We start from the raw sequence: 19,487 nt of genomic DNA on the forward strand, positions 1-19,487 counted from the left end.
GCCCCGCCCGTGGTCTGCTTGGCCGCGGGGTGCGGGGATCACGGCCGGGTCGGGCCACCCGAAGCCTGTGTCGGGCCAGGCAGGGCCGGGGTGGGTGGGGGCCCGCCCGGCCCGCCCATGGGCTCAGGATGCCGGTGCGGAGGGGCCATGTCGCGCCGCAGAACACCTTCCTGGACACCATCATCCGCAAGTTTGAGGGCCAGAGTGAGTGGGGGAGGGGGCCGGCGGGGAGGGGGCTCTGGGGGCAGGCCGAGCGCTCCCGAGTGTGAATGGAGGGGCGTGCCCCGGCCGTGTGCTTCGGGCTGGTGCGAGTCAATGGGGGGCTGGTGGCCTCCAGGCACTGGCCAGAGGTCTCGAGGGCAGGGCTTGGTGCTGGGAGCCGTGGTTTGGAGCCAAGGGGACTGTACTGGGGCGCAGGGCTGGAGGCTCAGCTCAGGCTTCCAGGATCCGGAGTGTGTGTGACATCTCAAGTGTACAGGTATCCCTAACTCGGTGCCTGGATGTGGATGGGGCTGTGTGGGGGCAGGGACAGAACGTGTATGATCCAAACTGTGAGACACTAAGTACTGTACCTGAGCCGTCCTGACTGTGTTTTCGAGAGACTGAGAGCCAAGCACTTGGAGTCAGTGCCGAACCTGCTCCTGGGGTGTGCATGTCACCCATGAGTTTGGCTCTTTGTGGGCAGTGGGGAGGGTATTTTTGACAGCTGCAAACTGTGGGCTCCCAGGTGACAGTGTGTCATGGCCTGAGGCTGGGCTTTAAGGGTCTAACGGGCACAGTGCAGCGCCCCCATGTTGCTGATTTTCCTGCCTCGAGTCCCCTTTATGGGGACTATGGCACCCTTAATGCTGGTCCGGTAGTGGAGGCTTCCAGAAGTGTCCCAGGCTAGGTGAATGTTCTGGTGTGGGTGTTTTATCCCCCTAGCATGTGTGCGTCTGTCTCCAAGGCTTCATGTGCTGTGGTGGGTGTGACTGCCAAGGGCCCTGGGAGCAGGGAGCAGGTGACATTCCTTGCCCATGACCCTGTGAGCACAGGACAACGTGTGCTTGTAACTATGGTGGGGGGAGGGAGGGGTCAGTTCGATGGGCAGCATTGTCTGAAGCCAAGGAACAAGACGATCCTGAGAGGGAGGAGACTGGAGACCCACACGATGGAGGGCCACGCGGTGGTGTCTTTCCTTCTCACAGGCTCCGGGGGGGCTGAGTAGGTATGGAAAGAACCCGGGCTAGGATCTGGGGGCTCAGCTTGTGGCACCACCTCTGCCCCTAACTGCCACATGACCTTGAGTGACTCTCTTCCTCCTCAGAATACCAGTTTCCACATCTGGAAAAGGAGGGGGTGGCCAAAGGAGGCTTTCAGACCCCTTCTGCGCTGTATTCCAGGAGCTCCGAAGGGGTGGGGGTAGGGCCTGCCTTCGAAGAAACTCGCTCTTTTCTCTCTGGGCCTGGGAGCTGGGTTCTTTTCTCCAAAGCTGGTGTGTGTGTGTGTCTGTGTGGCTGGCACTCAGGACTGCCCTGGGCTGAGATGGAGATGGAGGCATGTTAGGGGTCTTCTCATGTGACAAGGAACCCTGACTCCTGATGGCTGCCTGGGAGTTTTGGAGGCCTGATGAACTGACCTAAAGATGACCCAACTTTAGAAACTTTCTGAGGACAGGATAAGGGACGGCCTTCGGCAGCCTCTCTCGGGGAGCCCTTGCTGCAGCAGCCTGGGCCTTGCCCATGGGATTGCCCAGAGCCGCAGCCTGAGAGGGCTGTGCCCACTGGAGAGCAAGGGGGCAGAGTTCCAAAGCTACCCAAAGCCCTGGCATTAAAGGCCAAAGTGGCCGGAAACTTCTGTGTTTATAAAAAGCTCTTATCCCAGAGCACCTTCCAGATGTACCAGCTGCCGCCTGTCTGTTGCTCACCTGCTAGTTAGCTGGGCAATGGGGGCAGGTGTGGAGGGGATGAGCCCCGTCTAGCTGAAATGGGTCCAGGGGGGCACCTCCTCTTGATGGGGCCAAACCGAAGAAGGCCTCCCTTCCTTGGGTCTGTCTCCTTACAAGGGGGCCACGGATCCCTGGATCCCGGTATTTTCCGGGACTGGGGCCTCAGGTTCCTTTCCGTGCTCCCTATGACCTTGGGCTTCTGCCTGTGACCCTCTGCTTATTCCTTCCTCTGCCAGACCTAGGTTCAAAAGCTGGCTCTGTCTTTTACAAGCTGCAAGATGTGGGCCTGGCTCTGAACTTCTTTGGAGCTTCAGTTTCTTCATCTATAAAACAAAGATAATGATGCCTACCTTATGGGGGTTGTCAGGGTAGTAAAAGAGAGAAAACATCGTAGGTGTTCACGTGGTACTTCCCTTGTCCCCTTTAGAGTGCCCACTGTCCAGCCCCTCGCTGCCCTTGGAAGGGCGCGTAAGTCCCAGGAAGTACTGACCCGGTAGGATCCGCAGATACTTGGGGGAGTGATTTTCTAAGGATCCCCAGGGTGAGGAGTGCCCAGTGAGCGCCCCCGCCCCCGCCCCCAGTCTAGAGAGCAGAGGTCAGGAAGAGAGAACCGACGACCTGATGCAAAGGGAAGGCCAGCCGCCATCTCTGGCCCTTCCCAGGCTCCCTCTCCAGGCCCAGTGTTTATCCCTCCGCCTCGGCTGCTGGCTGCTGACACGCGTTGCTGACACCCGCCCAGGCTGGCTTCGGCCCCGGGCGCGGAGGGGGTGGTGGGGTGGGGGGAGCCGCTGGCAGCCTGCCCGGGGGAAGCCATGCAGCCAGCCCGCGGGCCGGGCGGGGGAGGGGGCGCGTCGCTGGGTCGGACCGGCGGAGGCACCTGTGTCGGGCCGCACGGATGCATTCGTCCCCTGCTGGGAGCCCCAGTCCCCGCTGTGCTGCCTAGAGCGGGGAGTCCCCGGGCGGGTGGTTGTGTGTGACTAGCGAATGCGCGGAAGGGCTGGGAGCCCCCGAGGCAGGGGTCCCTGCTCACGTGCCTGCTCATCCCCGCCCCCAGGCCGCAAGTTCATCATCGCCAACGCTCGGGTAGAGAACTGCGCCGTCATCTACTGCAACGACGGCTTCTGCGAGCTGTGCGGCTACTCGCGGGCCGAGGTGATGCAGCGGCCCTGCACCTGCGACTTCCTGCACGGGCCGCGCACGCAGCGCCGCGCGGCCGCGCAGATCGCGCAGGCCCTGCTGGGCGCGGAGGAGCGCAAAGTGGAGATCGCCTTCTACCGGAAGGATGGTAGGCGCGGGCCGGGGCGGGGCCGCGACTAGGGGGCGTGGTCGAGGCGAGGGGGCGGGGCCGCGAGGGACAGGGTGGGGGTGGGGACCGCTGGAACTGGCGAGGCTGGAGAGTGGGGGGACACCTGGCGAGTCACCTGGGGGTGTGACCCCTAACTGGGGCCACTTCTGTGGGTCAGGTGGCAGGTACAGGCTGGGCACTGGGGCTGCAGGACGGTGTGGGTCTCTTCACCTCAGGCACTCTGGTGGGATGGTTTTGGGGGTGGCCAAGGGTCCGTTTGGCTCTGGGTATAGTCTTTGGTTTCTTCCTTCCCCTGGGCTGACGGTGGCCACGTTGAGGTGGGCGGCGTGGAGTTTGACGGGTCTGGGATGGCAGGTGCGTGGAAGGAGTTGATAGAAGGTCAGGTTGGTGGCTGGGCACTAACTTCCGGCCCAGGCCTCTAGCTCCCCTAGGGCAGTCCCTGCCAGGTGATTGGGTGAGGCAGGCGGGCTGCAGGACTCTTGGCCCTCTGCTGTCCTTCTGCTCCTCTCTCTTCTGTATTTAGGCCGCACCTGGCAGGAGTGTGCGCCTCTCCCCACAACCTCCGGTCCCTTTGTGCCATCTTTTGAGTGCCCGCCCATCACCCATCACCCCTTCCTTTGCCAGGTGTTTCTGCTCAGCCATCGCCTCCCAGCCCAGCTGCTCTGGGCTTCCGGGACAGTGGATAAACAGAGCCCTGGGCGGGGCTGCGCCCGCACTGTGCCTGCCCTGGTGGGGTGCAGGGTGCTCCCAGCGGGCAGTGAAACGGGGCTTTGCAGGTATCAGCGGGCTGGGGAGGTAGCTCCAGAAGGTGCCACTGGACTGGCCGTGGATGTCCAAACGCTGCTCCTCACTAGGATGTATCTGATGAGCATTGACTGAACCTCGAGCCAGGTGCAGTGCTAGGGGCCTGTAGATAGCGCAGGGAACAAGGCAGATGAGGTTACCGGCAGACTGGAGCCTACCTGCTGTAGGCTTTCCCCCGTGGGTAGGCAGCGTGAGCCAGAAGTCCGGTGTGCACCTGGCGCTGTCCCCGGAATATCCCCTGCGTGCTCAGAGTCTAGTGAAGCTGCCTCGTAAAGGCTTGCATCTCTCCATGGCCCCGAGTTTGCAGGTGTGCACAGCCTCTGACGTCACTGGACAGCATTAGAGGGAGCACTGTCACGGGGGGGCCTGTGGAAGAGAGTTTGCTTATGGATAGTGGGGTTCTGGCTGGGAGGTGGGGGCCAGGAGACTAGATGCAGACTCTGAAGGCTTCTGTCTGTGTTTTTTTTTTTTTCACTGAAATCTCCCCAGAACTTGAATTAGAGCAGATCCGATTTTATATCTGCTGGGCCATCTCGTGCTAGCAAACATGGCTGGGTGGCTTCTCTGTGCTGGACGCTGGGCAAAATGCTTTACTTAGGTTTATCTCATGGAATCTTCACGACAACCCTCTGGGAGGTAGATACTATTTTTATCCCATTTTACGGGCGAGGAAACTGAAGTTCAGGGAAATTAAGAAATTTCACCGAAGTCACGCAGCTAGAAAGTTGGCACAGCTGGAATGGGTTCTGTCTGTCTGATCCCATTCTGCTCTGCTGCCGAATAAGCACAGGCATATCTGTGTCCTGCACATTACTTTATGTACAAGTTTAGTTTGAAAGTTTACAAACCATTGGTGTAATGAAAAGAGTGTTGATGTGCACGTCTTGGGATCAGGTCTAACACCAGAAATTCTGTAGTGTGGGAACTTGGTTACTGCCTTGAGCCTGTTTCTGCTTCCAGGGTGAGGTGTTCACCCAGCCCCCCGGCAACAGGGGCCTGGGTGCTTCCCTCTTCCCTGTAGTGTTCGGAAAACTGGCCCTCCCTCTCGCCCCAAGCTGGCTCCTATGGGAGGAGATGGCCACGGGACCCCTTCTTCAGAGGTGCTATCATGGAATCTTGGTGACCTTGAGGATCACTTAATCCAGCCCCACTTGAGTTACAGATGGAGAAGCTGAGAAGCAGAGGTCTAGTTACTAGTTAATCAGTGGATGAAGTGGGACTAGAACCCAGGCCCCCTGCCCAAGTTCATGTTCTTTCCTCCCTCCAGTTAACTCTCCAGATGGGGCTGCCACCCCGAAAATCGTGTGCCAGCCCTCTCTGCCTGCCCTTTTGTCTGCTTTCACCTAGTTTCTCCTCTTGGCCAACAAGCTGGCCTTGACCTTCAGGTTATGTGGGTCCCCATTTATCCTGGCACTTGAGGCCTAGGACGCAGACAGATCTCTTCTGCCTCCCTTCCCTCTGCCTTGAAACACTTAGTCCCTTGGGCCTGACCCGTGCTGTGTGTGCAAGTGTATTTGAGCCCGCACCTCTGTGCACGGGCAGAATAGAGAGGCAGAGGTGAGGAACGGCAATGCCACCGCTCCCTTCTGTCCAGGCCCTTTTCTGGGTGTCTGCCTGGGGCAGCCACGGGAGAGCGTGTCCCTGGGCTTCCACTCCAGGGAGATGGGTGGCTGGGAAGGAGGCGGGGCCTTTTGCTGGCAGGCGCCACTGCGGACAGCTGTGCCTCATCGGTGCCTCAAGCCTAGCTCTGTGCAGCATCAGGGCCTGGAGCCAGACAGCCCCATTATTTAGGTGCTGGGACTGCTGGGAGGTGGGGAGGCCAGACTTGGGGGGGGTGCGGGCTGGAGGGAGAGACAGGAGGAGCCAGGGCTTGCCAGCCCCGTGCCCATGCCCCTTAACACGAAGCCCAGGATTAAGACGGACCTGGGAGCAGCGCCAGCAGCTTGGGGCTCACAGGCAGTAGCGCCCCTGGGGGCCCCTGGGGCCACATCTTGGCAGCAGGTGCTGCTCCTGTACACCTGTGTCCCTACATGGTTGCAGGGGTGGGCTGTGTGTGGGTCCTTTGGAGCGGCTTCTCGGCTCCTTGTCACCTGCTCTGTCCTCTGCCGGGCCCCAGGGAGGTCTCCTGCTCTCTGTCCCTTTTGTTCTCTGCTCTTTGTTTTTATCTCTCTTTGCCCCGCCTCCCACTGAGTTCAGCCTGTGCTCCAGGACTCTGCTCCTGTTCCTCTCCCAAGGTGGCCTCCCTGCCTACTCCTGTCCCCTTGGTCTTTATCTCCTCCTCCTTACACCTGTCTCCCTTCTTCCCTCCCTCCAGCACCCCTGAACCTTCCTCCTCCCCTCTCTTCTGCTGCCCCTCTGGGCTGTATCTGGAAGTCTCTCTCTCTGGCTCCCCATTCCGCTGCCTGTTCTGGCCTGGTCTCCGTGTCCCTGTGTCCCCGGGAGCCTGTGCGTGGGTGGGGATGGGGGTGTCTCTAGAGAAGAGTCAGTCGGCTTCTCCACTCCAGCTGCAGGCTGGTTGCCATGGTGACAGGGTCAGAGGGCCCCCACTGCAACAGCTGAGCTATGGGCTGGGGGAGGGGTGGAGACCATCGAGCCAGCCTGTTCCCCAGTGTCCCTAGTGCCCATGGGGAACCAGAACTCCAGTGGTGTCCTCACAGCCACTGGCGTGTGGTCCCCAGACTCAGGCGACAGCTTCCCAGGTGCTTGGGCAGACACTTCCAGCACCAGCGACCCTCCATATACACCGGGCCATTTCCCCCATTTCCTCCTCATCCCCGGAAATGAGACTCTTCTCTGTGACACTCTGGCACTCCTTCCTGCTCCGTCATGGCCGACCCCTGCCCAAGCTCAGACTCCCACCTCCTCTGTCCCTGTCCAGGTCATGATCCTTAGGTCCCCAGACCCCCATCAGTTGGGTTGCTGGTGAAAGAGCCCCTGGGTGTATTGAGGCCGGCAGGCAGGTTAGACAGGTGGGTGCCTAGGTGTGTCCTGTGTCCCTGGGATGGGAGCACAGTAGAGTGATCCCAGGAGGAATGAGGTTAGACACAGGCAGCACCTCTCGGGGACGGAAGCCTCAGCGGGGCTCCCTCCACCTTGGGTCTTCGCCTCAGGGCCTGGGCAGCTCGGATGCATGGCACGTGAAAGCATCAGCCTGTGCCCCTGCATGGTGGCCAGGAGTAGGGCACAGGGGCCTGAGGGGCCCTCCTGCCCCCAGCCAGCACGTTTTCTGCAAAGCCTCTAGGGAAGGGTCGTTCCTGCGCTGGAGTAGGGTGCCCTGGCGGGCTTGGGAGCTTCCTGTCCGGCCCCGCCCCGGGGGGGGGTTAGCCTGCCAAGACCGAGGGTGAGGGTGCCTGCCACTTCGGGCCCGCTCTGGGGTCTGGGGCGTGTTGGGAGGGCGGCTCCTCCGTGTTGTGTCTGCCGCAGCCCCCGGAGAGGAGCTATGTAAATATTTGTGCAGAGCCTTCTCTGCAGTGAGAGCGGAGTTTGACGGAGGCCTTGGGCTCCGAGGAGGGGGGCTGTGGGCATCAGGAGGGCGATGTGTGAGATGGGGTGAGACTCAGCCTCTTTGCTGCCCAGAGCTGGCTTCCAGGGCTGTGTGACTTGAGAGGTTCCAAGAAATCCCTTGTGCACTTAACTATCTCCTCTGACGGTGCCCCAAAGGCCTCCACTAGGGAACGTTTTGCATGGGTGGGTGGATATCAGCGCCTTACTGTGAGGGACTTTCACAGAAACTTTCCTCCCTGAGGTGGGGGCAGGGCCAGAAGAGCGGGCGTGGTGGGACACTGGGACAGGAAACAAGAATGGGAGGGCCTGGGGCACCTGGGTGGCTCAGTCAGTTAGTCGTCGGCCTCTTGATCTCAGCTCAGGTCATGATCTCACGGTTCAGGTGACTGAGGCTTGCAGTGGGCTCTGTGCTGACACCAAGGAGCCTGCTTGGGATTCTCTCCAGCCCCCCGCCCCTCCCCCCTTCTCAAAATAAGTAAATAAACAAAAAAAAAAAGAACGGGAGATGCTCTAGATAGGCTGCTGTTCCCCCAAACCCCCTTCTGCCTTTAGTCTAAGGGCCAGAAAGCTCTCCATGCTGTGGACTGCCCTTGGCCTCTCACAGGCCCCTCTCTGTTTTGGTCACATGACTACCAGACAAGAAGCACCCTGAGGGTCTTCTCCTTGGCCCATATTCTCCTTCCTTCCCATGTCTGACCTCCCCCGCCAGATCAGAAGCTCCATGAGGGCAGAGAGCAGCCTGTCTGTTTTGTTCCCTGTGGTATCTGTGTCTAGTGCACACAGGAGCTCGGTACAGAATGAATGAATGGACGGACAGACGGACGGACGAAGGGGTGAGCCGTGTGCTGTCCTTTAGGAGCCTTCTACTGGGAGTCAATGACTTGAAACAGTTTCTGGCTTAGCTACAGCCTTGCACCTGCTTGGCCATCGGCCGTGTGTCCCCAGGTCCTGGCCTGCAGGGGTGTGGGGGGGAAGCGAACCTTCCCGGGGCCTCAGGATCCCTGTCCCCTATGGTGCTCCCCTCCTTGCCTTGTGCCCTGCTCCCCAGGCTTCTGCTCGCTCCGGCTCCTGCCTCTCCCTCAAATCACTGAAACCATATTTGCGTTCATGTTTTGTCTTGTTTTGTTTTTCTTTCTTTCCTTTCCTTTTCCTTTGTATCTCACTCCCCAGCGCCATTACCCTCCCCTCAGGCAACCATTCGGATGTACTCACTGTGAATGTGTTGCTTGCATATGTTCTCACAAAATGTGTATTTTGTCTGGATACACACAGGCTTAATTTATGTAAAGGATATGTGCTATATATTATATTCCAGTGTTCACTTTTCTCGCACAGGAGGATGCCTTCAAGTCCGTCCACGTTGTTACTCAACATCTAGTCTGTAGCTTCATATTCTGTGGTGTGTAGCCACCTCGATTCGCCTGCCTGCCCTCCTGGGCAGCCACCTGCACATTTCTTGCATAAATAATGCTGCAGTGGACATCCTCAGCCATGGTCCCATTTGGACTCGTGTGAGGATGTCTTTGGGATGTATCTGCAGGGCTGGGATTGCTGGCTCACAAGGTCTGGGGACACTTACTCCAGCTAAGTACCCTCAGACTGTACCCCAGCATGGCTACCCCCATCACCACGCACCTAAACAGAGTACAGAGTCCTAGTCCCCCAGACTCTGCCACACAAATGTCATCCACGTTTCTAATTTTTTGCCAGTCTAACAGGTGAAAGTGATAACTGGCTGCCTTAAATTTGCATTTCTTTGATATCGTGGGAATCCCGGCATTTCTAAGGCTCCATCGCATTTTGTGTTGACTTTCCTGTGAGTTGACTACTCGTATCCTTGCTCACTTTTCTTTCTTTCTTTTTTTTAATGTTTTTTTAATGCTTATTTATTTTTGAGAGAGAAAGAGAGAGGCAGAGCTGAGTAGGGGCAGAGAGAGAGAGACACACACACAGAATCTAAAGCAGGCTCCAGGCTCCAAGATGTCAGCACAGAACCCGATGCGGGACTCGAACCCATGAACCTTGAGATCATACCTGAGCTGAAGTCGGATGCTCAACCAACTGAGCCAGCCAGGAGCCCCTCCTTGCTTGCTTTTCTAACGACGCTACTGTCTTTTGTCCTTGGTGATTTGCAGGAGTTGCTTGGGCATTCTAGAAATATACATGCTTATAGTTAAATATTCATTATATGGGTTCCAGACGTTTATTCCTGTTGGGCAGAGATATTGCAAATATCATCTGCTGTTCAATTAGCTCTCAACTTTATCCCACAAAGACATTTTGTATTGATACACATGAACTGATTTTTTTTTAGCTTTGTGTGTGCTTTTGAAGTTCTGCTTAAGAAATTCTTCACCACCACCTGAGGTTGCAGAGGGCTCCATTTCCTTCTATCAATTTAATTGTTTTACCTCTCGGTTGGCTTTCATCCATCCTGAGCCTCCCTCAGTGCTGTCAAGTGGGGATCAAGTTGTATTTTTTTCCGTGTAGTGAGCCAATTTTCCCCATACACCTAGGAAACAGCCTGTTGTTTCCCAGCGTTCATGGGGCCACCTTGATGATACGCGAATTTCCCATCTATCCACGGGTCTGTCTTCAAGCTCCCTGTTTATTCCAAACATTTATTCGTCTCTTCTTGCATCAAAGTCACACTCAAGCAACAACTGTGGCATTGAGCACGTCTTAGTTTTTTTTTTTAAGGTTTTTATTTATTTGAGAGAGAGAGAGAGAGAGAGAGAGACAGCATGAACAGGGGAGGGTCAGAGAGAGAGGGAGACACAAAATCTGAAGACAGGCTCCAGGCTGTGAGCTAGCTGTCAGCACAGAGCTTGATGTGGGGCTCGAACCCATGAACCGTGAGATCATGACCTGAGCCAAAGTCGGACGCTCAACCGACTGAGCCACCCAGGCGTCTCTCTTTCTCTTCTTTTGAAAGATTGACTTGGGTATTCATGGACTTCTCTTCATCATGAACTTTAAAGATAAAGTTTCTCAAATTCCTGGAAAGAAAACCCATGCTAGAACATTGACTAGAATTAGATTAGCTTTACAGATTAATTTGGGGGAGAATTGACATCTGTGTAATATCTGCTCCATCCAAGAGCCTGGACTGTCTCTTGTATTTATCAGATTGTGTCTGTGCTCTTGATAAGTTTTGAGTCCCCGCCCCCGAGCCCTTGTGCAACTCTCGCTCAGTTCCTAGTGACGTTATAGTTTTTGTTGCTATTATGAAAGACTCCTTATTTTTGACTACCTGTTCTAATAGCTGGTGCTGGTGGAGAAAAACACTGTTTCGGGGCTGACCTTGGATCTGGCAGCCTCCCTGAGCTCACTCTCATATTAGTTCCAGTTGTTTCTCTGTTGATTTTGTTGTTTCTCTGGAGGAGATGATCCTATTATCTGCAGACAATGCCGGTTTTCTGTGTCTTCGTTTGGGTCACTGCCATGTGTTTTGATGGTTGAACGTTCCGTTTGACTTCTTGAGGGTGGCTGCACAGGCACCTGCATCTGTTCTTTGGTGCATCCTGTGAGCTGGGAGAGTCCTGGAGGGATTACAGCTCTTGCTTTAATGGTGGGGAAGCTGTGGTCGTCTGGGTGATCAAGGGGAGGGCTGGAATTGGGGTGGGTGTTCTCAAGGCACCCTTGGCTCTCTGGGGTACACTGGGAGCCAAGGGGGGGCATGTAGTTCTGGGGGCTTGCAGAGAGCTGGGACCCCAGGTTGTTTCCTGGTAGACTGTGGCCGTGTGTGGGAGTCACAGGGAAGAGCACTGCGACGGGTCTGAGGCTCAGAAACACCACGCCTTTGCAGCTCCTGCTCTGATCCCCTGCTCTGGTTCCTGGCCACCAGCCTTTATGTTCCACACCGTTGATAAGATTGAATCGCACTTCAAGAAAAGACACCTTGATTCTCATGGTGGTTCCAACTTACTGTCTAGACTCAGGACGGGTTTGAAATGGGCAAATTCTGTTATGAAAGGCCAGTTGGTCCCCCTGGATCTGAAAGGGAGCTTAGAGGTTGGGGAGACGGCCCTGTCCGCACCCACCTAAGTGCAGGTCACCGCCCTGATGACCAGTCCTTGGACACCTGCTTGTCCAGCATCTCCTGGGAAACCAGCCCAGCCCTGGCCACAGGGCTCCAACTTGGGGGGCGGGGAGGGGGAAGAAGCTCACCGCAGAAGCCAGAGTACAATTATCTCCTACATTAGGGATACAGTGTTAGAAATTCTCAAAGAGAAATATCACATGGGCCAGATGGAGCAGTCAATAACATTTTTGTAGAGGGGAGTACTGGGGGTCCCAGAGGGATGGCAGGAGTGGGAGGAACGAGGGGTGGGGGCTGTGGAGCTGGGGTACCAGGCGAAGCTGGGGTGCCTTGAAGGGCTCTGAGGGAGCACCTGGGATCGGCAGGCTGGGAGGCCCAGCTGGGAGGGGGGGGCTGAAAGGTCTGAGGTGGTTGGGATCAAGACGATTCTGGAGGATTCCAAGGGGAGCAGACTCCAGGAAGTAGGAGGCAGAAGGGAAAGCTTAGAGGAGGGGAATGAGAACAGGAACTGGAGAGCAGTGTTTCCCACTTGAACATGGCCTTATTTCACCTTCCCAAGGCTCCTGGGGGCAGGGCAAGGTCATGGCTCCCAGTTTACATCAGCACGTGGCTGTGTCCCTGGAGGTCGATGGTGCTGGGACCCAGAGCTTGTCTAGAAAGAACTCTTCTCCAGAGGCTGTTGCAGTGTCCCCAGGGGAAAGGTGGCACAGGCCGGCCACGTGCAGTGGGCTTGCGGGGGAGGGGTGGTTGTCTGGCCCATGGCTCGCCCTCAGAATGACCCTATACATCCCTGGGGAGGTGTCAGGCTGGTGGAGGGGTCTGTCTGGAGATGCTCTTGCTGAGTGAGTTGTGGGCTGGATCATGGCTCCCCAGCTCCTGGATTCAGGGGCAGAGGACTGCCCCTCCCCCCCATGCTCACACACTCATTCACTGGCTAGGTGCTCGGGCTCCCTGTTCAGTCCCCTGAGCCTGCAGTATCCCTGGCCTTCCCTAGGCCCCCAGCTACACACGAGAGCGGTGTTAGTGACACGGTGGCCCCTGGCCAGGAGCAGCTCCCGCTGCATCTTCCTGTCGCTGCCACCAGGCTAAATATAACCTGACACTGCACAGCCCTGGGCCGCCGACAATGACAGAGACAGCCTCTCTGCCTGGGGGCGGACAGGGAGGACTGGAGCCCCAGCCTCCTGCCCTCAGTGTGACTTTGGGCCCGGCTCCTCCTGCGGAGAGCCCGGCAGGGAGGCAGCCGGGGTGAGGATGGCTGCCTCCCGGAGGTCACCTTCCCTGCAGGGACCCAGCACCCTGCCTCGTCAGAGCTCTGGATGCTTCCACAAGGCCATCTGTCATTTCATCTGGCACCAAGAGCCAGTACGCGCAGGGAGACTGGAGCTCAGAGAGGTGGGTGACCTGCCCGAGGTCACACAGCAATTGCCCAGGTCTCCCGCTGGCGGGGGAGGATCAGCTCAGCTCTGTGGGCTCCTCCCTCTGCCTGCGTTACTCTCTCTTCCTCCATCTCTTGCTGGGCTCTGAAATGGGGTCCTTTTGTTTTTTTAAAAAAATTTTAACATTTATTTGTTATTGAGAAACAGAGAGAGACAGAGCATGAGCAGGGCAGGGGCAGAGAGAAGGGGAAACACAGAATCCAAAGCCGGCTCCAGGCTCCGAGCTGTCAGCGCAGAGCCCGACATGGGGCTCGAACCCACAAACTGCAAGATCATGACCCAAGCCTAAGTCGACATCCAACTGACTGAGCCCCCCAGGCGCCACTGAAATAGGGTCCTTTTGACTCCTTGGCTCAGTGAGGCCTGTCCTGCGCATGATGCCCCCAGTACGTCACATGCATGCTCAGTGAATGCTCGTGGGGAATGAAGAGACACGTTCAAGGGAGAAGTGATAACATCTAGTTTATGGATGAGCAACTGGGGACTCTGACCTGAGGAGCTCACCCAAGGACACTCAGGTCACCTGCCGCCCTCCCTTTCCCCGCCTGCCAGGGGCTGCCTTGAACAATAAGGCCTGTCCCTGTTGAAGCTGATATGGCTTCTGCCCAGAGCCCAGCCAAGGCCAGGGGTGCCCACAAGTGGGAGGTGCGGTTGGGGGCTGTGGTGGGGTGCTGGGCCCCTGCCCCCGGGTGCGCTGCTGGGTGTGGGTTGGCACCGGGTGAAAGCGGACCGGTGTGTTCTGGCGGAAGAGAGCAGGGGTTAGGAGGAGCTGTACCTGCTGAACTTGGAATGTGTCCAGGCCTGATTCTCCCCCCCAGGGCCCCTCCCCCTGCCCGTCCCTTCTCCCCTCCTTAGTGACTTGCTGTCAGCTGCGTGACCTCTGTTGGCCGTTAGGGTCCAAGGTACAGAGGAGCCTATCAGGGTATGGCTATTAATCAGCGATGGCCTCCGCTCTGCTTGTGTGCATCCCCACCGGGCTTGGGGCGCCTCGAGCTCTGGGAGGTAGGCAGAGACTGGACACCTAGCCTTCAGGTATCTTCAGCTGGGGCTGGCGGCTTGGGGGGGGGGCGTTGTGTGTGAGTGGTGGATTCTTCAGCGTCAGCCCCTTGAACCAGGCTCTCTCCCCTTCCACCTCCTCCCACGCATCAAGACCTCCCTCGGACCCAGCTCCTGCGTCACATATATCATGTGTTCATCCCTCGAGCCTTGGGGGTGGGTGTGATCTCCCTCATGTTACCCATGAGCACCCTGAGGCTCCAGGAGGGTAGGTGACTGGCCCAAGGTCATCCTGAAGCGTTGAGCAAAGGCCAGCTGACTGCACAGCCTGCACCCCCTTCCCCCTGCCTTTGCACCGGGGAACTTTGCAGCCTTTCTGTGGGTGGTGTGGGGGAGTGGGGTTCCTACTGCTACCCTCCAGTCTGTCTCTTGCTGGAGCCCTCCTTGCTGGTGGCCTTGGGAGAGCAGGGAGAGCAGGCCGTGCCTGCCACAGAGTGGCTCTCCGTGGAACTGCAGGCTGGCCCAACTCTGGGCCCCAAGTCAGCCTCTGCAGGGGGGCAAGCGGGGGCACTGCCCTGGGGGCGGGACAAAGTTGGAAGCAGAAGCGGGGAGGGGTGAAGTGCAGGGTCCGGGGGTAGGTAGGAGCCTAGGTAGGGAGCCGGGCTAGGGGAGGGTGAGGTGCCCTTCTGTGTGCGCAGAGCCAGCCCCAGAGACAACTAGGCACCGACTCTCCACGCTTCTTCTCCGCTGTGAAGTTGTGTGAAGGTCAGAGCCCCACCACCCACAGGCTGCAGTTTGTGCTCCTGCCCAGTTCTGGCTGCCCCTGTGGCCAGCCCTTGTCCTGACTGAGCTTCAGCTGCCCTGAGGGACGCATCCCCTCCAACCCCCCGCCCCCATAATCCCAGCCAGCGACAGGACAGGGGGCGGGGGTCGCTGGGTCGCTGGGTCTCTGGCTGATCTGGCAGAAGAGCTGGGGATGGGGGACCCAGCCAGCCCAGCAGGGTGTCGGGAGGGAAGCAGGGCCTCAGAGAGCTCTGGCTGACTTGGGGCCACTAGCTTTTCTTCCCTCCCTGTCCCCTTGAAAATAGCAGCTGGAGCCTACCTCCCCACCCTCGTCCCCGCAGCCCTCAGGCAGGGCTCCAGTTCACATTTTTGGAATAACCAGGGCTTTGACAGGGTTAGTTGAAAGGAAAAATTCCTTGAATGTCGACAAAGGGAGAGGGTGTCAGCAGCTGTCTGGAGTGGGGTGCGGCTCTGTACTGTGAGAAGGTTTCTATCTGGAGTTTCGGCAGCCCGGTGGGAGGCGGTGGGGTGGCAGTGTGGGACGCCACGGTCCTGGGCTACCTGAGTGGCAGGATGCAGTCCTGGCTGCCTCTTTTGCAGAGAAGCCTGAACCGAGCTCAAACGGGCTATCAAGGCCTTGGGTTCAGACTCCCGAGGCTCTGTGTTGGGGGCAGAAGGGTTGGGCTCATCTACATTTCAGACTCTGGACTTCTCAGAAGTGAGTTTCTTCCCAATTAAGGAACTGAGGAATGAGAATCAGGGGCCTGAATCACTGGGGTCCCAGGGACGGGTGTTGGGGGTCTTGAGGGCTCAGGTTTCCTGGTCTCTGGCCTCTCCTTAGTCCTGATGAGGGCCAGTCTCTGTTCAGGACGCCGGCCATCACCATATTAGGGCATAAACTCAAGGCGGGCTGCCTGGGTGCCAAACGGTCTCCAGCTGGGCCCGGCCCCCCGCGGCTCGTGACACCGAATTAGGGCTTCAGCCGGGCCATGTCAGAGGCCAGGGGTCAGGGGAGAGCAGCTCGAGGGAGACCCAGACAGAGCCCCCAGCTCAGGTCCCACAGGCTGAGCCTGAATATGGTGAGTGGAGGGACTTTGGGGTGGGGCGGAGAATTCCTGGCCAGCCCCTTCCCTGGCCAGCCCCCCTCATCCCCGAGCTGTCCTGTTACAGTTGGTTTCAGAGGGTGGCTGATCTGCCTCCCTCCCTGGGCCTTGTCCCCAGCAGGTCCTCCCCAGCCAGGGAGCATCTCCCAGGACACAGGGAGTCCCTGGCCTGCTCAGCTGAGGCTCAGCCCCCAGGGCCTTGTTGGCAGCAACAAGCACTAGCCCAAGGCCGAGGCTTCCAGGTTCAAGGTCGTTGGCTTCTTTCTTGACTTAGTTCACCACCCTCTCCTTCTTGACACCCCCCCGCCCTCCGATCACCATCAGCACTCCCCTGTTCCTTACACCTGCTCCCTGGTGCATTGTTCTAGGGGCGAGGTCCATCAGAGGGGCACAGACCCTGGGGAGGTAGGTAGGCCCCTACCGTTCAGAGAAGACAGATGATCATGGAGGAGCCAAAGCAAGGAAAGAAATTTGTCCCAGAATGAGAAGGAGATGAGGAACACGTCTGGCCCCTGTTGGGTCCATAAAGAAGGAGGAGCAGAGTGTTTCTAGGCTTTCCTGTTTCATCCAGGAGGGCTTCCTGGGGGAGGGCTTCCTGGGGGCTGGCATCCTGTGGGCAGGAGTTCAGAGGGAGGCCGAGAGTGAGAGGTCACTCTCAAACAGGAAGAGAGAGAAGGGTGAGGGGAGGTGCTCTGGACAATGAGCAGAGGCGGACTGGGGACACTGAGCCGGTGCACTGCCCTCACCTGGTGCAGGGCTCTGGCGGGCAGAGAGACAGGGACTGGGAGGGGGAAACAAAAGTCAAGGCACAGAGAGAACAAGGAGAGACAGAGATGAAAGCTCTGGAGGCCATGCTTCTCGACTCTCTGCCAAAGGATTACTTTCCTTTATGTCTATACGTCATAGACCAGCCCTTGTTTTTTTCATACTAAAAATATTTATTTATTTTTATAGTTCTTTTTTAAAATAATTAAACAGTTTATTACCAAGTTGGTTTCCATATGACACCCAGTGCTCTTCCCCACAAGTGCCCCTCTCCATGACCATCACCCCCCTCCGTCCCCTTCCCCCTCCCTCTTCAGCCCTCAGTTTGTTTTCAGTATTCCAGAGTCTCTCATGATTTGTCTCCCTCCCTCTCCCTAACTCTTCCCCCCACTTCCCCTTCCCATGAGACCAGCCCTTTTGTGAACTACAAAGTCGCACGCTTGGATGTTGTGGCAATCCCACAGTGCTGTAATGGGTTTCAAACTCTTGCCCTTGACTTGTGAACGCAGCTTGTGGACCGGCGGAGCCCTCGGGTACTCCTGTAGAGAGAGCAGAGTCAGAGTAACTGTTAGCCCACACCGGGTTTTGCCCTAGGCGCTTGGCATGTATCGACTTATTTAATCTTACAACCCATGAGAAAGAGTTACTATCATTCCCATTTTATAGGTGAGGAAAATGAGGCACAGGGAGGTTACATAACTAAACAAAAAAAAAGATGGAAGCTGAATGCCGAGATCCTGGGCCTGAAGTGTACGGGCGCACCTGCAGTGCTGGGCTTCCTTGCACAAGAGAAAGCAAGGATACACGGAGACATAGGGAGGGAGACAAAGAGAGGGCCCCCCAAGAAGCAGCATTCACAGGGCGCCTGGGTGGCTCAGTCAGTTAAACCTCCAACTTTGGCTCAGGTCATGATCTCACGGTTTGTGAGTTGGAGCCACGCGTTGGGCTCTGTGCTGACAGCTCAGAGCCTGGCGCCTGCTTTAGATTCTGTGTCTCCCTCTCTCTCTGCTCCTCTCTCACTCATGCTCTGTCTCTCAAAAATAAAATAAAAAAAAAAGAAGAAGCAGGGAGCTGGAGTGGACAGATGGAGGGAGGGAGCTCAGGATGGCAGGCCCGGGGCGGAAGCAGGGGTCGGTGCAGGAGACACTGGAGAGGGTGGGCCAGGAGATGTGGCTGATGGCCATGCGGGAGGCGTGGCCTGGCCCCTCGGGTCCTGCTCTGAGGGGCCCCAGGGTGACACTGGCTGCGTCCTCCGCTCTGCAGGGAGCTGCTTCCTGTGCCTGGTGGACGTGGTGCCCGTGAAGAATGAAGATGGCGCTGTCATCATGTTCATCCTCAACTTCGAGGTGGTGATGGAAAAGGACATGGTGGGGTCCCCGGCCCATGACACCAATCACCGAGGACCCCCCACCAGCTGGTTGGCCCCGGGTAAGTGTAGCCATACTCTCAGGTCTCTTTCCTGAGGCCTGGAGGTTCCCCAAGGTCAATGCTCTCCAGAAAGCGGTGTTGGGGGGGTGCCCCTTTCAGAGGCTGGGGAGGGAACACCAAGGATCTGGCCTACCCCCATCCAGCTCAGGATGGACAGACATGGTGACAGACTGAGCCCAGATTCACAGGTCCCTGGGACAGGACTGCACCTGGCTCCCTAGCCTTCCCTGCTTGGGTTCCTACCACAGCATCTCCTGGGAGTGGTCCTCTCTCCGGCCCCAGGAGTGAGGGATTCACCCTTCCTACATGGCCCTGGCCACCTTGAGGGGCTCTCCTGCTCACTCGAAGGCCCTGCCTCTCGGGGATTCCACTCCGCTTCTGCCCCCTGGGCCTTGCTCCTGGACTGGCCAGCTCCCTGCTCTGGCCTTGGCTGATTAAAGATTCGAGGGGAATGCTCACTATGGCCGGAGACGTGGAGGCTTCACCTCGGGCCCCTGTAACACAGAGTGTCCCCCCACCCCCGCTTCTCCAGGATGTCCTTTTTGGGTTTCATTGTAAGTTTTCCCTGGCAGAAGGTTCCACCTCTTGGGTTCTCAAGCGCTGAGAAGGCAGTGTGAATAACACTGGCCTTACCTGTGCTGTAGGTCCTGTCTGCAGGGTGGCAGGTGACAGGGCATGGCCGGAAGGCATCGCTTTCCCATGCAGACGCAGACCCTCCCATTTACCGTGTGACCTCTAGCGAGTCACCCAGCTCACATATGCCTAAGTGTCCTCAAGTCTAAACGGGGGATAATGACACCCGCTGACGTAGTTGTGAGTCACGCATGGTTTATGTGGAGCCCACCGTGACCTGTGAGACTCAAGAAATGGTAGTTTATTATTGTCAGAGCCTTAGATTAGATCTTGTACCGGAAGCTTTTTGAGACTTGAGTCCTGCATGGTGGGAGTGGCGGGTGAAACGGTGCCGGCTGCCCGGGCTCCCCCCACCTCCCTCCCTTCAGGGGCGGGGGCGCCAGCTCCCAGGCCTCCCTGCTCTGTGGCCGCCCTCCTCCCATCCCTACTGTGGCCACCTGCCTCTCTTCTCCTCGCAGGCCGAGCCAAGACCTTCCGCCTGAAGCTGCCTGCGCTGCTGGCCTTGACGGCCCGCGAGTCGTCAACGCGGCCCGGTGGCGGGGGCGGAGCGGGTGCCCCGGGGGCCGTGGTGGTGGACGTGGACCTGACGCCCGCGGCGCCCAGCCGCGAGTCGCTGGCCCTGGACGAGGTGACGGCCATGGACAACCACGTGGCGGGGCTGGGGCCGGCGGAGGAGCGGCGCGCGCTGGTGGGCCCCGGCTCGCCACCCGCCTGCGCGCCCGACAGGCAGCCCTCGCCGCGGGCGCACAGCCTGAAC

The 19,487-nt window shown here is 58.0% G+C and overlaps 1 protein-coding gene across 1 annotated transcript in view; it reads left to right on the forward strand.

Moving 5' to 3' along the window:
- Positions 1-106: 106 nt before the first annotated feature.
- The window catches only part of KCNH2 (potassium voltage-gated channel subfamily H member 2), a 32,682-nt gene continuing 13,301 nt past the window's right edge, over positions 107-19,487 (forward strand). Inside the window, exons 1-4 of the mRNA XM_029921463.1 lie at positions 107-204; positions 2,982-3,212; positions 17,933-18,097; positions 19,189-19,487. Of these exons, the coding sequence (XP_029777323.1) occupies positions 129-204; positions 2,982-3,212; positions 17,933-18,097; positions 19,189-19,487 (771 nt within the window). The 5' untranslated portion in view covers positions 107-128. The remainder of the gene's footprint in view (positions 205-2,981; positions 3,213-17,932; positions 18,098-19,188) is intronic.

This window comes from Suricata suricatta, chromosome 2 (assembly GCF_006229205.1).
Source record: "Suricata suricatta isolate VVHF042 chromosome 2, meerkat_22Aug2017_6uvM2_HiC, whole genome shotgun sequence".
Taxonomy (NCBI): Eukaryota; Metazoa; Chordata; class Mammalia; order Carnivora; family Herpestidae; genus Suricata; species Suricata suricatta.